A 19,447-nucleotide genomic window follows, 5' to 3' on the forward strand; every position below is an offset into this window, starting at 1 on the left:
TGAAGTACTTAAAATATCCCCATACACCATATTCCTGCTATAGTGGCACCACTGATGGCGATGTGTTTAACAGTTGACTCTGAGCTCTACTTGACATTGACTGATGATATGCTTGACTGGCTCCATGACTTTGAATCAATGCAATCCTATAGTCTAAATAAGGCAAATTTGATGAGTCATTAAACACATTTTAGATAATATGATTTAACCTGGCCTTTCATTAAAGATCCCACCCAAAAATGTATTAAGTAAAACAAAAATAAAATGTGGGCCTGACATTGTTGATGCAGGAGAGCGACTATAATCACCACATTAAAATCCTTATAACACCACCTCATTAGACTGCCAGATGATATCCATCCATCGTCATCTTCCGCTTAGTCCTACATATTAAGGGTCGCGGGGGGGCTGGAGCCTATCCCAGCGTCAACGGGCGAGAGGCAGGGTTCACCCTGGACAAGTCACCAGTCCATCGCAGGGCCAACATACAGAGACGAACAACCATTCACACTCACATTCATACCTACGGTCAATTTAGAGTATTCAATCAGCCTAGTCCCCACTGGACTGTGGGAGGAAGCCGGAGTGGAGGAAGCCGGAGTACCAGAGAGAACCCACACAGGAACAGGGAGAACATGCAAACTCCACACAGAAAGATCCCGTGCCCGAGCCGGGACTTGAACCCGGAACCTTCTTGCTGTGAGGCCACAGTGCTAACCACTGCACCACCGTGCAGCCCCCAGATGATATCAATATACAAATATTTTTCTAGTCACTTGTTTAACTGCTGGACACAAGATGACTCATAAAGTCAGTTCTCCGTTTGTGACCCGTAGGCTTCAAAGTTCCATATTTGTATGATAAATTTGAAAAGGCTCTGAAAATATTTGTTATGTCAAACTCGTGCTTACAGGACCGACTCGAAACCTGATTTTCGACTGTTAAACATTTTTCTAGTGTCCAACTCAGCACATGCATCACTTTACAGAGTGAAGCTCCAAATGCTTGGGAACAAAAAGAAAAACATATTTTTGACAGAATTGAGACGATACATTATTTTATTACTACACAAGTGTGTACTATTATATTCTTGTAGATTGTAAAATTAAACTAAAACTAACACAGATGGCAAGTTAGATTTTTTTATTTTTTTACAGTGGCCTGTATCTTGTTGAAAGAAAAAACCTTTTTTAAATGTTTAATAATTTTTTCTGTAAGTACAAAATGTGACTACAATAGAAACTTTTTTTTTAGAGCGAGATCATCAATCGATCAACTATTAGCCATGTCCCATTTATTCACACCCATACAGATGTGCAGTTTTCAAGAAAGTCCTACAAGCATAATTTTAGATTATTATTGAGTTAATTTTGTTTAGTAACATCTGTATCAACACCCCACGCATGGGCACGCGCACACACACACACACATGGGCACGCGCACACACACACACACACGCACACACACACACACACCACACTCTTGCCCATGTGATTTTAGTTGAATACAGATAGTCTCTTGGTGCACAGTAGATGAACTCCTCCTTGAACTGGCCAAAAACAGTAAATATTGTTGTTTTAATGGCTATTTTCTAATGCTTCCCAGGACAAATGTATTTTTTTGTGTACACAGTACATTATAGGCTGTTTAAAGGCGATGAGGTTGAAATCACAAAGTCCCCCTCTAAATATCCAATCTTGCTAAATGTTTTCGCCATAATCATCAACACAGCCAAAATGAACAAAAATGAAAAGTGGTCTTCCTAATATCAGAACCTGGCATTGACCAAAGTGTTCATACAAGTGTGTGCTAATACTGAAAAAAGTAATGCATAACCTGCTGTGCTAATGCCTGACTGAACCTTTGTTACAGGGAGGCAGAGGTTGTCGAGCCATGCAGGTTCATAAAAACAGGCACCGGGTTGTGGACTTTCATCAGCACACTGAGTACAGAGAGAACAAGCAAAGGAAGTCCAGAACATCCCTGAGCTCGGAGAACTCAGGACCCCTGCCATACAGATGCAGTGCATGAGAATGAGAGAGAAGAATTGGCAAGGAGGAATCTGAAGAGAAAAGAAGGAGGGTTGGGTGAGAGGAAGTGAGCGGATGTGTGTGTGATGAAAAGAGAGAGAGTGATAGTTTGGCAAGAGAGCAAACCGAGTGAGCCCTCAGTACTACAAAGCACAGGCCTAATGCATATTCAGATCAGCATCTCCCCTCATTGCCCCAGTTTCCTAATTAATTCTCTGCTGGTGGGTGTAAATAAACACATTCATGGTGGCCCAAAAACTCGAATCAGGAGAAGGTGGAAATGAAGCTCGTGATACACATGCAGCTACATTCAGTAACTCTGAATGAGTGGTTTATGGAAACTGTCCTTACATCATAAAAGGTGTCGGTCATGATGTCCCCATAGATGAGTGCTATTGAGTAGCTCTCAGTTGCCTCCTGCTCTCCCATTGTACTGTTTGGTGTGAGTCGCACAGACACTCACGCTCAGGACATGCTAATTACATTACCCTTATTATCTGAGAGAACCATGAGTACAAACAGCCTGCCAGCACAGGACAGACAGCTTGCTGGTAAATAATATCAAAACCACAGGGTAACATTTGCAATTGGATTTTTACAACATCAACGGACTAAAAACACTTCCTTTTAAACAGCTCTGCCACCCCCCCCCCCTTTTTTTTTTTCTCAAGCTGTGACCTTTCTCTTTTTGTTAGCACTTGGCTACTTCCAGTGGCATCAATCCGGTGGATATGTATTCTGCTGTCTGGTGATTGCCTAAGGCCCACACGCAAAGAACAGACATTTATTTCTCCAGATGTTCTCCTTGCATGATCATAATGTCATGATGAATTGCTTATCAAAGAACAGTTTCCAAACTCGTAGTTCCTCTGTGTGTTCTGGCTCAAACAGATTCGGTTCGGGAGTTGTTCATAAGTAATCTGGACATTGTGATCAGTTCTAACTATGGTTGAGATGGAAATGATCAATCATGCCTTCATTTCTTCTCGCCTAGAGAAGTGCAAAGCTCTGTTTAGGTGGCCGAATCAAACTTCTGTTAACCATCGTCAATCTGTTCTGATCGGTTAATTTGATCAAGAAATAACAAGATACCACACATCACTCCTACTTTATCCTCCCTTCACTGGTTCCCAATCAACTACTGTATTCTATAATATAATCTAATACTGGAGCTACCTTTAAGAGCCTTACGTGGTTGATCACCTCACTATATTGCAGACCTCCTCCTTCCATGTAATGCAAATTGACCTCTTAGCTCTTATGATAAAAATCTCCCATTTTCAAACCAGAGTAGAGACTGTGCCGTTCAGCCAGTCACACCTAACCTCTGGAATGCTCTCTCTTCACCTCTAAGATCCTTAGACTCCTGTGTTATTTAAGAAGCAGCGCCAAACGTTCTTATTTAAACAGGCTGGTAGTTCAGACAGGCCCTAAACAGCTGCTCCAGTTTAATCATGGCGCTCTGCCTCAACACTGACTGTCGCTGCTGTTGTTTGAGAGTGCCAGCAGTTAAGTTGTTATGATTTTTATATTGTTTATCTTATTTAGTGTCTTTATTTATCACTGTAAAGCACTTTGTGATTTTGCATCTGCCATAGGTGCTATATGAAGAAATAAATGTTAACTACTTATTTGATAGTTCTTCAGCCATGACATGTGGCAGCAGTTGCTCTCTTAGTTGTTAGCAAACATTCTTCGTTTGCCAAAGTTGATTCTAAAGTTACAGTGGCTCATTTATTTTAAATTGTTCTTCTATTACACAATGCCCTCGTTCTTTTACTGTAACCAAAGGCTGCTTTGGAGAAAAGGGTATTCGGTGACTTCTGAAATACTGCATTACTGTTGCTATACTACACAGCCACCACCATTCATTGCGCTAAGCTAACTAGCAGTCAGTCCGTCTCTGTGGGTGTCAGCTCCCTCATGCAGCAGCAGCACAGAGGGGACAAGAGTGTCTTTTTGTAGCACAACAGCAGAATACATATCCACTGGATTGATGCCACTGGAAGTAGCCAAGTCAATAAGTGTACTTCCGATAGAGTTGGTGTGTTCTTTTAAGTGTCATCTCTTTTTGCAGGTGGTGAAAAATAACAACATAAGCACAACATGGACCAACCTGGGTCACAGTGGGATTCGGTTGGACACACACAGGGTTTCCCTCTAGGCTGAGTGTGTGAAGTTTGCTACACAATCCAAGGTACTGAACCTGGACGAGGTCATCCACATCATTTCCTTCTAGATCTAACAGGTGGAGATTTTCCAGCAAACCAATCTGACTCAGCTCTGTCACACTGTTATAGGCCAAGTACAACTCCTGAAACACAAAGAGAGGACATTCACTTTATCAGGCTGCTGGTGTTTGATCAAGTGCAAGCATTTTTGTTAGATTCAAGCTGGTGCAAATGGCATTTCCAAGCAAAGCAACCTTGCCCTTTGACTAGCTGATGAACTTGTGACCCACCTGTGCTGGTAGGAACTTAATTATGTAAATGAGGAGTGGTCTGGCACAACCATGCAATTTGGAAACCAGAAAAATGTCTGAGTCATTGATCAAGAACAGGCTTTGGTTTGGGTTTGGGCGCTGGCATTATGTGTCAAGTGCTATTTAAAGGGCAACTCAATCACATGAGCAGACACATGGCATTGCAGTGTGGTTCTGTTGATGCCTGATAACATGGAAACATTAGCGGCAACCTCCCCCAAGCCCTGCTTCACCTCCGATGGCTTGAGTAGATTCCTGCCGTTCCGGTATATGAAGGTAAGACGCGTGTGTGCCTTCACCTGGTGCAGGAGGAGGTCCTTTTCCAGATAAGAAGCCTCACTTCTCCTGAGATGAAATGCATGCGCCACTAAAATAGCAACACGCAAAGTCCTGGTACAACCTGGAGTTTAAAGGGAATGACATGTGGCACTCTGACTGGTTAGAGTGATGTCGTGCCTGAAACACACCTCTGAATAAGTAGGTGTCGAATGACCGCATCTTTGCATTGTGCGGCGTGGTTTGCGCTCTGATTACGTGCTCTCTAAATACCAAAATGAAGCTGAGCACAGCACACACGAACCACCTGCCACCATCGACAATTTAAATAGGGCCCTAAGTGTTGAAGTTGGAAAGAAAATTTCTAAGAAAATGTTTTAGAGCAGGGGCAAGACAAAATATTTGTATTACAAGACATCTTGTAGTGCATCATCAGTGCCGCTGGCAGTAAAAAGTGATACTTCCTTTGCCATTTTGGCAAATTGTTTATTTTACTTACTATGTGCGTTTTTGTGCGTTAGAAAGGCAGTACGTTAAGAGGTGATGTAAAGTGTTGTACAGCATTTGTCTCAGCTTTACCTGCTGACACCCCAAAACAGTAATTTTTGTTTCCTCTTCTTCAGTTTGAAAGAAATCATGAAGTATCATAGATTAATTGTTTTTCAATTTATGGATTACTGTCATATTATGATGTAATTATTTTGGGTAAAGTATTTGCGTAAACATATTTCTCATATCAATACTTTGGTATTTCTAACTTATAATGTAGAAAAAAAGAAGAAGAAGAAGAAAGTTTGGCTTGTGTAAAGAGTTTTTTAGGCAGTGTGGGGTATAATATAAGGAAGAAAATAATGTGATCAATATACATAAAAAGGTAAGGTAAGTAGTTTCTTCTTTAATCTGTGGATAAATTCTACCCTGAGAGAAGACAAAGCAGAGATGCCATCGAGGTCTTGTAGGCTGCAGCGAGACATCCACAGCACCTGCAGGTGGGAGAGGCTGGTTCCCAGGTCTCTATGGAGACAAAAAAAAAAAAAAAAGTACACATCTAATTTTTATTAACAAAGTACTAGGAATCATGGGAAAGGTTATCCAGTCCCTTGGCTACTGAAGACAAAAATCCTCCCTACTCTTGCCCAACATACGGGCCTCTCCTGTGCCTCCTAAAACAGAGTCCCTCTCTGACCGTTCCAGCAGAGTCCCAGTTGGCGTGTCTACAACCTCATTCAACCTTTTGCACTACAGTTCCCACAGCACAGAGCAGGAAATGCTGTCAGAGGCGCTGCATGTCCGGTCGGCTGGCTCCACTGTCTTTCAGGGTGGAGCAGACAGATCCTGAATTTACTGTTGGTTTCCCAGGTAACAAATTTCTACCTGCCTTTTCAGAGGAACATGTCATATAACATGTTTTTTTGTGTGTGTGTGTGTTCCGACCTGATGTTGTGTTTCTTTCCCCCTTGTGAATTCTTCAGAACTGCACTCAACATCATATCTGTTGGTGTTCATACACAGGAGCATAGATAAGCCACTTCAGTATTTTTGCCAGTTGGAACCCCTTGGCTGAGGTGGAGGAAGAGCTTGCCACCTGTACTTTACATGTGCCACACTTAGGTAAATCCTCACATCGGCTGTTCAGTATCTACACTCTGTCTTTCAGCAGCGTCTGAGGCCTCCTGGCTGAATATGAAACTAATAGAACAGAATTTAAGTTTTGGTTTCACGATCAGCATCTTGAGGTGGTACGGTAGTGCGTCGGTTAACACTGTTGCCTGACAGCCAGAAGGTTCCGGGTTCGAGCCCCGGCTCGAGCACAGGAGCTCTGGCTTCCTCTCGCAGTCCAAAGACATGCAAGAGGGGACGAGGTTAATCAGATACTCTAAAGTAGGTGTGGCTGTGAGTGTGAATGGTTGTCTGTCTAAATGTGATGGACTGGCGACCCGTCCAGGGTGAACTCTGCTTCTCACCCGAAGGCAACTGGGATAGGCTCCAGCCCCCCCACGACCGTGTGTAACAGGATAAGAGGTAGAAAATGGATGGATTTGTATCTTCCTTGAGTACCCGTAATATTTTTGGAGACAATCCTAATGGAGTCTTGAGTGTGTGGTCCAGGGACAAGGTCACTTTTCAAGAATACAATCCAAAACAGCAAAAAAAAGAAGTAATAATTTGTATTATGTCACTTTATGCTTACCTTACCGACAGGATCGTACTGTTGTTCATTTTCAGATGCGCCAGCTTGGGTAAGTAAGCACCTACAATACAATAAAAGATAATGAGATGAACAGTTACTCTCTATTTAGAGCCACAATGAAAAGATTGTTTCAACGGGTCAACAGCTGGCCCAACGGCTATTTCAGGTGCTTCATTTGCCAAAATGAAGGGTACACGGACATTCCCATAATACCTGCTATCATTGTACAATCAGAGGATAAAAGTGAGCAAAATGAAGATCTTCCTCTATCACTGCCGACTCAGTCACGTTGCACTTATTATTAAAAACTGACACACAATGTGCATCCTGACAACAACCTCTGTTTAACTGGTTCTTCCTCAAAATTATTGTATTATTATACGTACCTGGGAAGAGTACATGTACGAGTCAGAAATATTCTGACTGAGAAATAATTTAAACTGATATATTATTACAAAAGTTAAAAAAACTCCTCTGATCATTTTGACCACACGTGTATCTGTTTCAAAAAAACCAAACAACTAAATACTAGTCTGTTAATCGTGTCATTTATCATCACTGATCACAAGATGTTGTTTTTACTGACTTAATTCCATTTTTGTAATTGATTCCCAGCACGAATAATTTTGAAGTTTTGATTTGATTTTATTCTTTTTTAACTTCAAGAGCCTATTGCAATATAACTTGCTTTGCGAGGTGCCTGTCTAGCGTGTGGTCTGAATGACAACAGAGATAATCTCATTATAACGATTCAAATAGTCGTACGTCAATTTTGATTTAAAACTGTTATGTATCCCTGGGTAACAAGCATACTTAAATTTATGTATTTCATAAAATTATAATATACTTCATACTACATGTGCAAGACCTACAAACTGAATTAAAATGCCAGATATTACCAAAATTGCCCAGACTGTTTTCTTGAGTATCTATCCGGAGCTCCAGTGAGGTCACCTGAGATAGGTCTGAAGTTCCACACAGCATTTCCTACGAGGGACAGAGGTTCACTCAAACACCAGGTGATCTATACTGTCAGCGTCAGCAAGCAACATCTCAAACAGAACGGTTTCTTTAAACAGTCAGGCAAGGAGGGATGTGTTTGGACACATAATAACAAAGGCGAGATTCATCTCGTATTCATCTTGTTCTCTGTACCGAGGGGGTTCAACTCTGATATACAAGGCCGGGCAATTAATCGTACAGTAATCAAAATCAATATGAACATAGATTTCTGTAATTGAGATGGGTTTGAACGATTAATTGAGAAGGCAGAATGTGTGTCAAAATAAAGTACAGACATCCCAGCCTTCAAATAGTATTCTAAGAAAGCATATTTGGCACAGATTCCTGCAAAAATAATACCATCATTTTAGTTTTCAAATTTAATGTGAATAATGACACAAAAATGATGATTCTGTCTAATAGTGTGAATCGTACTGCTTCTACAGTATCAGTCAAAAATAATCATAATTAGATATTTTTTCTAATAATTCAGCCCTAAATCAAAATTACAATTCTATCTATCAGCTAGGGTTGAGCGGTTAACCTAAAAGTGTGTAGAAAAATCATCATTTAGAATTTACCAACCCTTAAGAGTTGATTGGGTTAATTCGTTCACTTTAATGTCAGAATATTTACAGTATGTAACTTGTCCAATAACTATTGGGCATGTGTTACACATTATCTGCATAATAATCATTTAGTAATCAGCAATGAAGATATGATTGAAATGGTTGCGACATTGATTTGGAGTCTTATCGCCCAGGTTTACTGTAGATTTCATTCAAAGCCCGACATGAAACTGCCAATTGGAAATTGTCCACTTAGTTTAAAAATCATTTAGGAATAGTGCAATTTGTTCATGACAGTAAGTCTTGACATGTGGATCATTTTTAAAGAAAGAAATTCAATGGATCGTATCAAGATTTTCATTTTCGGAATTTTTTTAAACAATCAAATATCCATATCAATCTCAAAAATTCCGTGTTCCATGAGCTATAATTTTGAATTTGTATTGCTTTTGTCTGCAAACACAAGTTAGAAAGAGGCCACACAACATTCAATAACTCCGAGCAACAAATAATCTGAAATAACACAGTTGTTCATTATATGTACAAATTATCCACTTTAATCATACAAAATGATGGAGGGACAGGAGAACTGGAATCTACATACAAGCTTCTCGGGAGAGAGGGGAACCTCCACTCCTGCTGCCGAGCCACCGCAGGGTTTCACGGTTGGAGTTGGGTTGATGTGTCCCATCAGCTCAGTCACCACCACCCGGGCCGTGCCAGGCCGGATGTCCTGAGTCACACACCCTTGATAGCAACTCATATTGCTATTATGTCACGGCTAATTACCTGAAGTGAAAGAGACAAATCGAGCATTAATTGAAATTGACTATTAACTAAGACTAATGCCCCCCCCTCCCCCCCACACACACACATAACTATAATGCTGACAAAGAAGCGTTGTCTATGAAACGATTAATATTCTGCTCTCAGCTAATTCCGGTACAAGTGTACGTCTGCTGGAATTTCACACACTTGTTTATCTAGTTTTCATGATTTACCTGCAGTCTGAAAAGATGGTCCCAATATTTTTCATACCCCTCCTACAACCAAAGTTTGTTTGACAACCACAAACGACTTCCTGGATACGGCGCAGAAGGACCCTGCGGCCCCCTGGGATACGTAGTTCACTTGTACGATAAATGGCATACCATAACAAAGACATTCACTAAACGGCTTATTGAGCTTGAAATGGCTAAATAAAATAAGCTGCAATTACTACACACAGTGTGTACATCTAAGACACAACTGAGGGTAGCAAGGAAACTCCCATTCATTTTCCACTTTTACAAATCTTAGTTTTGCATCGGAATATAATCCAATATGGTTAAAAGGCACGTAAGGCACACGCAAAAGTCTGCCAATCAAATACTGAGAGAGAAACATTATCAGAACAACCACATCAAGTAATGATAAAATCCTCTGGGTCTAGTCTAGAGGAAAGAAGCTTCTATATTTTTTATACAATTCTTCGGCTCCAAATGTTTCAAACGACAAGTTATTCCTCCCCTCTAGCGGTGCGCGCTCCCGGCATGCAGTTTTCTGAGCACAGGCAGAGGTCGACGTAACACCGGGGCGGTTCTGTGTGTGATAGCGCTGGGCGTGGGCTCGACACTCCCCATCCTCTCTCCAGTCCTCTTACACTGGAGCCACATTGTTCAACGCGGGCTCGTTTTACTCAGAACCAATGAATGCCTTGGTACCGCTTGGTGCATTTTAGCAGCGGAAAACGAAGCTGTTTCTGGGCGATAACAAGGTACAGCTATCCGAAGACGACCGGAAGCCGACTGAGACCGTCTTGTTTTCTGGTGATCCAAGCTGAGAAGCAACAGAGTTGGGACATCTTTTTCTTTTTCTCCGGCAGACGAAGCGTCGCTCTGGTCCCTAATTAGACTGCTTGTTGTAAGTATGCAATGCAAATTCCGGTACCCAAAATATGTCGACAGTTAATGTTTTGTTTTTTGGCTTTTTGGGGTCAAATAATAGGTCCGCTTTTAACTGCTTTGAGTGGTTTGGACACTGCTGGAGATTGCGGTGCCAGTGTTAAAGCATGTTAGCTAACGTTAGCTATAATAACATTTAATTTCACGCCCGAGATGTGTCGAGCTCAGTCGTTTGCTTGAGTTTTGGCTACCTGTTTGCAGGGTTACACGGTTCCCATGTCAAGACTATGGCTTGGGGTTTTAAACAAGTGTATCTTGAGAGCCACCCTTGAGTTTGTCCGTTCAAACTTGGTCAGAGATGAATATGGCTCTTCTCCTGCCCTTCCTCGAAACAGAAAGGGAAGTCGCGAAAACCGACGTGGCTTTCGCGGTGAATTTGTCCTTTGTGGCCTGTATTTGGTCCATAGTAGGGACAATCTACACATGAGGCTGCTGTTGCTGCCGATCCCGGCCACAGACTAGTAGGGTGACGCCCCGTCAGACTGAATGTATCACTGCGGAAGTCAGATTCCTTCACAAGGTTTACACAAATCAGACTGGCAGCTGTTTACCACCCTGGATTATGTACGCTAACGTTGCTGAGTTGCAAAGGGAAAACAAAAGCAAAGACGGATGTCTAACTGGTCAAATGATGGCCGAGGAGAAACATTCCCCCTGTCAAGGACGGTATAAATGTCTGTCAAAAGTCATTGTGCTCATTGCAGCGCCAAACATAAAGCTAGAACCTAACGAACATGAACCTGGTTCTGTTTCAATTTGTAATGATTCATTTTTTTTAAACGAATGCATATGATTGTTGCTGTTTTTCATGTTTAAATAGAATAGACCATGGTGTAAATTAAACTCCTTTCAGGTGTACTCCCAGTTGTGTCAGCTGGACATTTGAGCTGCAACGATTCAAGGAATAAAACAATAACAAATTTAAAAAAAAAATCATTTCAGTCAAACGTGTGGTAACCAATCATGGGAATGTAATGGTTGGTCATTGCTTGTTTTGTTTTTTTCCGTTTATAAAAACAATACAGTGTCAAGACAAACTAATTTAAATGGGTCACTTTGCGAATCACCATATTTCTAAGAAATTCTGATGAGTTTTTTTTTTACATTTCTTGAAATGTCATGAATTGAATTTTGCGCTAATTGATAGGAAAAAATTTCAACAGATTAATCAATGATGAAAGTACCCCTGAGCCATAGCCACTTTTGACATTAAAGTGTATGTAGAGAATGGAGGCAGCTGGAAAACAGCTGGAGCTGGTCCAGCCAGTGATTGAGGTGTGATGTTCTCTGAGCAGCTGGAGCCTGGCGGTTACCCAGCAACATCCCAGATATGAGTGTTGTACTAAGATTTTTACACAGATTACCTCTTCACCTTGCTTTAATCTCCTAGAATGTAACTCCCTAAACATGTAGGCGCTAAGATGTATGTTCATAATGCTTCTCACTGAGTTGTATTTGTTTGTTAGAATTGTGTTCTGGACTGAGTGTTGGCTGGAAGCCTCAGCATCTTGACTGGAGCTCTGAGTGCTTCGCCATACGCACAACTGGACATCATTCACCCTCTGATCTAAGAAAGACTGCCAGAGTTTGAGGGTGATTGGTATCTGGTGATACGCCTCATGGCCTCTTCAACGGTCAGTCCAGTGTGTGGAGGTCACCTGACCTTTTAATCGCTGCTGCTGCCTCCACTGTCACTCCTTGCTTGACAAGCTTGAAGAATGACCCAGTAGGGAAAGAGTCACCTGTACTCCGGTGCCTTGATTAATAGGGCTGGGTTTAAAAAATTGATAAAATCAGTTTTAATCGATCTCCCTTTAAATGGTTCATCATCGATTCATAAAGTCCAAAGATTGATCTTTTAACTTGAGTAGTTTTTTCTTCATTGGACGTTTGGAGAAGCAGCTTGAAGTATCAACCCTGCTACTCTCGTGTGATCAGCGTATAGCGCTGCCTTCCACGGAACAAGATCTCATGAGATGTGACTGCCAGCAGTCAAGCAAACATGGCGGAAGCGAGTCCATCTCGCCAGGCACCGCCAATGAAGTTTAAAAGCTGATGTTTGGATGTATTTCGGATTTAACAAGTTGGAAGAAAATGATGAGTTGGACAAAAAACAAGTAATATGCAAAATATGCAGCGGAAAGGTAAAATACAGTGGCAACACGACGAATTTTCGCAATCATTTGACAAGACATCACCCAGAACCCTTGAACAGAATCGAAATGGGACCTTGTTGATTGGATCTGGAAAATCTGAATCAATACCCAGTGGGCTGGGTTGTTTGCTTGACTCCTGGCAGTCACATCTCATGTTCCGTGGAAGCGGCGCTATACGCTGATCACGCGAGAGTAGCAGGGTTGATACTTCCTGCTGCTTCTCCGCACGTCCAATGAAGAAAAAACTACTCAAGCTGAAAGATCGATCTTTGGACTTTATGAATCGATTATGAACCATTTAAAGGGAGATGGATTGAAATCGATTCGATCGATTTTTTTGTTGTTGTTGTTTTTAAACCCAGCCCTATTGATTAAGAATACAAGTATTTTTAAGGAGGATGAGCAGGACTTGTTAATTATAAGATCGTATGTGAGCAAAATGATGGTTTCATTCATGCTTTGGTGTTGGTGAACCACCCTGAGCAGACTCCCATCCTGACCGTAATTTTGCATTTAGATGTCTTTGTTTGAACCCAGAGCAGAATAATGACACCTCATCTGTGAGCCAACACATTTGAATGCTGTTTAGGTGGATAGATGATGTCATTGGAGAACAGTAGGAGGGTGCGGTGGGCTGTCGTGTATTAGACCATGATACCTCCCTAGAGAGGGTCTCCTTACCATCATTGCACCATTAAAAATCTATTATCTCTGCAGTGGGCTCTGCTAGTATGGATTCTTTAACCAATTAAGCACTTTAATGGAGAGCAGAACGCATGTTGAGGAAGATGCCCTTCTTTCATTGTGTGTAGTGATGTTTTCCATGTTGAAGAGACCGTGGAAAAAGTTAAGGGATGTTTGGAATTAGAATCTTCTTGATAACTGGAAGCTTGAAGAGACTTGGAGGTTGTTGGACTTTTCATAATGGATTTCCCTTTAAATTTTCCAGTGTCCAGGCCAACAAGACCTTCAACTGGTTGGCGTTGCCCATGTAGTATATATGCAGCACTCTCTCTCCCTCCCTCTCAGCCTCTCTCCCATCAGTGCGCTCACTGCTCTGTGGTAGCACCCTCCATAAACTGTCATGTAAGATTATCCTCTCGGTTCAGGCAGGGCTCTAGGGTTTCAAAATGAACTGTTAATTTCCCAGCCTGGAGGTGGCTCGCTATAAATAACTCTAACATACTATGTAGTGCTTAATGTTTCTTGAAGACAGCAGCCAAGCAAAAAATGTTTGGGAATGGAAAAGGTTAAAAGCTTGACTCGACATTGTGCGTGAACAGTAGTGGAGATCATCTATTCTCCTTTGAGATTTTTGCTGCAGGTAAAAGAAAAACATGGAACATGGAACTTGTGTGATTGTATGTTTCACGCACCAACTTGCGTGGGTTTGTATACATGTGCAAGTGTGGGCAACTGTTGCATGTCTGTGGCAGGGGACTGATGCACAGCTGAGCCATGCTCTGACAGTAATTACCATACAATGTGAAAGTGAGAGTTGTAGAGAAGGAAAATGTTCATGTATTTCAGCAGTATGGACAGGATAACCATCAGTGACTATGCTCTCAAGGACTGCAATAATCTGAGTATTGACATACTCTAAATAAGAAGATCTTTTGATCACGATGCTTAGACTGAAGACACACACACACACAAATGCATCCACGCATTCAACATTGGAGCTTCTCTCCGCAGTGTGACGTGAAATTGTCATGCTACTATCATGGTATGTTTTGAGTGCCTTCTTGTAAGATGTGCTGCTGCGCGAGACAAATTCACAAAATTCACCTGTGTGTGTAATCAGGTGCTGAATGCATCACAGGGTGCTGCAATAACTTCTGTAGGATTTCATAGGACATCTCCACAAAGCCCAAAAATTCCACGAAGATTTCAATTCTCCATTTCTTAATTTGATTAGTGCTTCCTCCAACTATGACCTTTTGTCTTGTACAGGTCATATGAGAATAATCTTTTTCATTGTTATTGGAAGATCGCAATACTTGTTGGGCTCAGTTCTGTGCTCAGATTTTCAAATTGGGTTGACATGAGGCAAACCAGACCAGATATCGAATTTTGCCGCTCCTGCCCCTGCTCTTCACGTGTTCCTGTGGCTAATAGTGGAAGGTAGTGCTCCCGGTCCATTCATTCACCAAACTGCTATTAATTCTAGCATCTTTCTGGGTAAACGTTTGTGACTTTGCTCAGAAGTTCATCACAAGAACGTCTTTACAAGCTTCCTGCTTTACTCTGTCAGCTGATGACAGTGAGGATCGTTCTCAGCCTGCACTGCAGCCGACGCAGACTTACATAAGTAGCACTTCAGAAACATACTAGAACGTTCTCTTTGAGTGACAATTTTTACATGTGTATGATGAAACTCATAGCCTAGCAACAGTCTCTAATTTGTATGTTTGGTGATTTTGTCAGACAGTGGTTGGCGGGTGTTAAATCAGTTTAGCAGTTTTGCGCACCGGCATGAACTAACATGAGAAGTGACGGCTGGTTTACATGTAAAGTTAATGATATATGTCAGTCTCTATCTTGTACGTTTCCTGTTGTTTTACAACAGGAACTGAAATGCATGTACCTGAGAACAGCTTTACACTGAATTCAGCCGTAATAAAATACAGTATACTGTGTGAGTATAGACAGTAGGAGAGAATATGAGAATGATCTGTCTTCAGCTCGCATCAACGACAACATTTTATTTTTTCTTCGACACTAACTCTGCCATGTCTCATCTTATTGTCATCTCATAGCGCCCACATTACTAAACAAGTAAAAAGTCACAACACATCATATGTGGAGCAGTTTCGGCCCTCCCTCTCCTGAAATCTCAGATTGCTTCTTTGGCTCGGCAGTGAACTGCATGGCCCCTCAAACAGACGGCTCCATTAGTCTGGTTATAAAACAATGACGCTGTCGGCACAGGATGCTGATGTAAGCTGCTTGGTAATGCCTGAATGACGAATATTGTGTCAACCGATTTGCAAATTTTAGAAAACGAAAGTGGAAATCCTCCCAAGTCTAGTGTGTGTTCTAAGTCTTAAAAAGGTAAGTTAGCTTATTAAAAAGCCCTTCATGATTTGTCCCTACATGTTGATGATATATGTAGAGCAATATGGGACGTGCACTTATAATTGTCATCTTCGGTCGATGTGTCCTCATCCCACCTCTTTATCTGCTTAAAGACAAGCTCAGCCAGGACAAGAGGCTCTACGAGAGCAACAGCATCTCAATCAATGATTAAGTTTGCTATTCATCTCCATATGTACGTGTGGATTATTAATCAGCCACTGACATGGCCTAGTTTGAGAAGAGATGGCAGGAGCTGTCTGTTTTCCCTCCTCCAGTCTCCCGGCAGCAGGCACAGCACTGTTGAATTTGCATTTTAGGCTGTAAATTTCAATCATTCGGCAGATGTACATTTGAGATCTGGTTATGTGGAAAAAAACACAAGTGCTAACCCTGTCAAAAAAAAAAAAAACTTAGCGAGAAGTTTAGTGGTGCACCGATTGCAAAATTCTTGGCCGATACCGATTTCCAGTTTTAAAGGAGGTCTGACCTGCCAAAACCGTTTTTTCCGATACCGATTTTCTATCTAAGAAACAATTCTAATCATATAATAGACACCATATTTGTTTGGCTTGAGTACCCTTTCCCAAATCTAATACAAGCACCTCTCTCCCAGACAACATTTTGCTTATATAACTACAATTAAAACCACAACTAGCAGTAGGCTATATGCTATCATAACCTCCCTTTTCAAGAATAAAACCTCACAAATAAGAAATAGAGTGAGAGTTTCAACAGTGCCTCCAGAGCAGATTTATTTAGCACACTAACCATAACATTCAGTCCAGCCAACTTACATTCAAAGTGCAATGAAATCTTTGTCCTTGAAAATCAAAGCTGCTTCTCAAAGTAAAGTGCACCACATTTCAGGCCTTTGACTTCCCTTGACATCTCTAAATAAAAAAGTGCATCATAATATGGGATAAAAAAAAGAATTAATACAAACAGGTAGCTTTAGGTTGTAAATAAAGTACTCTGTCCCTCTCCCAAAGCAATCACTCAACCATCAATGGCAGGTTCCTCTTCACAAAGCATCTCTGCCTTCTCACCAGAAAGCTCGTTTCTCTTCTCATCCATGACATTACTAGCCAAGCTAAACAAGCGCTCACTATCTATGCTTGTACATGGCGCAGAGAGGTAGGCTTGGGCAAGCGGGGCAAGTGCAGGGTAGTGTGTTTTGTTTTCGTGCCAGTATTTCAGTCCATCATTTACAGTTTCATCTTCAGATCTCTTGATGGGCAACTCGGACAGGTAACGATGTGACTGCACAGACGAAGGGCTGGCCAGCAGTTGCTCTTCCTCATTGCTGGCACTCTCCTTCAGTATCTCATCATGCACCGAAAGCAGCAGACTTGCCCTTTTGGCGGCAGGTTCCTCAGAAGGCTGAGCAGGTGTGGGTCTGCTGGCACTTGTGTCCACTGCGTCCATCATGTTCAGAAGCACCCTTTTCACTTCATCCGTTACTTCTGCTGAGAAGTAGCAGGTTCTGTATCTGTATCGATGAACAGACAAAAAGAATTTTGTAATCAAGATTAGCCAGGCAATACATAAATGTTGTGCACTCTGCACATACACAAGCAGGCACTAAAAGGCCAACAGAAAATACCTTTTATATGTTTTGATGTACCCATGCACACATTAGCCTGTAGCTCAGTAGCATATGCTTATTCATTTAAGAATAGTAGTGGGCTAATAAACATTATTAGCAGTAAGTTATAACTTGCCTGGGATCCAGAGCAGTGGCCGCAGCGTGCAGTGGATTCTTCTCGATGTCTGCAAACCTTCTCTGGACCGCTTCCAACAGCGTGGCTGTGGCAGTGCCCACACCACGGTCTGTGTCTGCTGCTCTCCCCAAAAGGCGCTTCAGTCCAGTGATTTCAGGGATGACAACTGCAGTGGTGGCTGACGAGGAGCTTATTGTCTTAGTGAGTTCCTCAAAAGGTTCAAGGATGCTCACCACATTCTCAATTAAACCCCCATTGGTTTGAGGTGAGTACGGCTGGGAGCTCATGTTCTGTTGCGTATGAGCACAGGGCACATTTCTGTTCCAACAGTGACTGCAACATATAAAATGTGCTGGTCCACCTCTTGGGGACATCTTGTTGCAAGCGCTTCGTAGGTTGACCCAATTCCTCCTGGATAGCGTGGAGTTTTGAATAGGCTAGCGATGAGTGTTGAAAGTGCGTGACTATTCTCCTGCCTGTTGCCACAGCGTCAGAGAGTGCGTTGAGACTGCAGTCCCTCAGTCGCCGCTACCTGGAGTGTATGTGCCATACACGGGAGACTGGGGAAGTTGCCATCATCCAGTGCTTTGGTCATATTCCGAGCGTTGTCACGCAACACGACATGAACCCTGTTCTTGTCGATTTTCCACTCTGCCAACATTTTTTCAAATTTGGCCCTTAAGATTTTCGGCGGTGTGGGACCCGTGGCGTTCTTCACAACGTAGAAGGACTTGATGCAGCTCAAATTCATCATCCAGCCACTGAGCTGTCAGGCTAAACAGTGACATTGAGCTCACGTCAGAAGTCCAAATGTCCGTTGTGAAGCTGACGGGGGATTTAGTGGCGTCCAGCATCTTGTGAACAACTCTGGCTGCGCTGTGTCAGAAAAGTACCGCCTACTTGGTCATTTGTACCGTGGACTCAGGTGTTGATAAGATTTACGAAGCCTTGGTCCTGTACTACGCTAAACGGCTGGTCGTCCAGTGCCATGAACTCCATTATTTTCCTCGTGGTGGCTACGGACTTCTCAGTGTTCATTTCGACAATAGGAGCCATGGCGGAGCGGTTGCTGCGACTCTGTTGCATCCCGCCTCTTCGCAGCAGTGTCCTCCTTACATTTGTTGAACAAGCCTGGGTGCTTCTTTTCCATGTGGCGTAGTAAGTTCGTTGTTACAGGTGTCTTAGGCGTCGATCCTTCACGTCTCACAAGCATTACAAACAGCGTGTCTTGGGTCGTACTGGCACACAGTATAATAAGTCCAAATCACCGACATGCTTTTTTCCTGAGTCTTGCTAGTTAGCTTTGCTGTTTTGCTCTCGGCGCGTTGAGCCGCGATCGGCGAAAACCGGAAATTACGACAGTGACCAGCCGGTCACCGATTTGGGCCGATTGGACATATAATTGGCTTTTTTAATCGGCGGCCGATTGATCGGTGCATCTCTAGAGAAGTTGCTTTCTTCGTCTCTTGCTGTGAATGCAAATCATAAACATGATTTGAAACCCTGTAGATTCATTTCTTCGTAAATGAATATGCACAACTGAAAAATGTGATCTGGGAATTTTGTTAACTAAGCAGTTATTTAATTAGAAAATAAAAATTAGTCAACAAACCCATGATGGTGTAAATGATTGTAGTCAGTTCAGTTTAATCTCCACCTAATGTAATTTTGATGATCTGTCTTTAGTTTCCAGCATGATTGTCACATGACGCAAGCCTTTGACTTATCATGAACTAGTAGCCTGAAGTGACCGCAGGGGTTCCAGCGTCTGAAAAACTGAACGAGTCAGTACTCTTCACAAAATTGCTGTTTATCTGGTGAGAAAAAAATGTCAGAGGCGATTCTTTTTCTATGGCTTGGCCACACTGTCAGTTCTCCAGCCAGAGTGAGCTGCATTGTGTACCAGGTGGATTTATTTACAGTAAGGGGAAAGGAAGCTAAATGTTTGGCAACAAGATTGAGAGTTCAGGATAATTCTCTTCCTGTTTTGCTTGAGAAT

At 42.1% G+C, this 19,447-nt stretch overlaps 3 protein-coding genes and 1 long non-coding RNA gene across 11 annotated transcripts in view; 2 read left to right on the top strand and 2 right to left on the bottom strand.

The window, feature by feature from the left end:
* The window catches only part of LOC147258487 (uncharacterized), an 8,645-nt gene extending 760 nt beyond the window's left edge, over positions 1 to 7,885 (top strand). For both annotated transcript variants that reach the window (XR_015116969.1, XR_015116970.1), the window contains 2 exons: positions 1,873 to 2,087; positions 4,108 to 7,885. This is a non-coding gene — a long non-coding RNA (uncharacterized LOC147258487). The remainder of the gene's footprint in view (positions 1 to 1,872; positions 2,088 to 4,107) is intronic.
* lrrc56 (leucine rich repeat containing 56) overlaps positions 1 to 10,889 on the bottom strand; it is a 19,027-nt gene extending 8,138 nt beyond the window's left edge. For 5 of the 6 annotated variants that reach the window (XM_086208356.1, XM_086208355.1, XM_086208353.1 and 2 more), the window contains exons 1-6: positions 9,552 to 9,629; positions 9,155 to 9,339; positions 7,879 to 7,966; positions 6,980 to 7,040; positions 5,706 to 5,802; positions 4,147 to 4,344 (exon numbers count right to left, since the gene is read on the bottom strand). In XM_086208356.1, the coding sequence (XP_086064482.1) occupies positions 4,147 to 4,344; positions 5,706 to 5,802; positions 6,980 to 7,040; positions 7,879 to 7,966; positions 9,155 to 9,313 (603 nt within the window). In that variant the 5' untranslated portion in view covers positions 9,314 to 9,339; positions 9,552 to 9,629. Of the gene's footprint in view, positions 1 to 4,146; positions 4,345 to 5,705; positions 5,803 to 6,979; positions 7,041 to 7,878; positions 7,967 to 9,154; positions 9,340 to 9,551; positions 9,630 to 10,684 lie in introns of those variants that run through there. The other variant, XM_086208354.1, reaches the window with a different exon arrangement.
* hrasa (HRas proto-oncogene, GTPase a) overlaps positions 10,146 to 19,447 on the top strand; it is a 22,468-nt gene continuing 13,166 nt past the window's right edge. The window contains exon 1 of one of the 2 annotated variants that reach the window (XM_086208360.1): positions 10,146 to 10,452. The gene's annotated coding sequence lies outside the window, so the exon portion shown is untranslated. The remainder of the gene's footprint in view (positions 10,453 to 19,447) is intronic. The other variant, XM_086208359.1, reaches the window with a different exon arrangement.
* LOC147258489 (zinc finger BED domain-containing protein 4-like) lies at positions 15,933 to 18,777 on the bottom strand. The gene is made up of 2 exons (XM_086207704.1): positions 17,449 to 18,777; positions 15,933 to 17,216 (listed from the first exon to the last, which is right to left on the bottom strand). Exons 1-2 carry the CDS (start codon positions 17,820 to 17,822, stop codon positions 16,724 to 16,726), a joined length of 867 nt encoding a protein of 288 aa, XP_086063830.1. The 5' UTR covers positions 17,823 to 18,777; the 3' UTR covers positions 15,933 to 16,723.

This window comes from Aulostomus chinensis, chromosome 7, assembly GCF_037954235.1.
Source record: "Aulostomus chinensis isolate RoL2024-O1b breed Wild chromosome 7, RoL_Achi_v1.0, whole genome shotgun sequence".
Lineage (NCBI taxonomy): Eukaryota > Metazoa > Chordata > Actinopteri > Syngnathiformes > Aulostomidae > Aulostomus > Aulostomus chinensis.

What these genes read in the sequence shown, in the direction of transcription:
- LOC147258489 (XM_086207704.1), bottom strand. Translation starts at nt 17,822, where the DNA reads ATGTCCCCAAGAGGTGGACCAGCACATTTTATATGTTGCAGTCACTGT. An exon ending in GCCACTGCTCTGGATCCCAG is followed by an intron (nt 17,217 to 17,448) that starts GCAAGTTATAAC and finishes TCATCGATACAG; the next exon opens with ATACAGAACCTGCTACTTCT.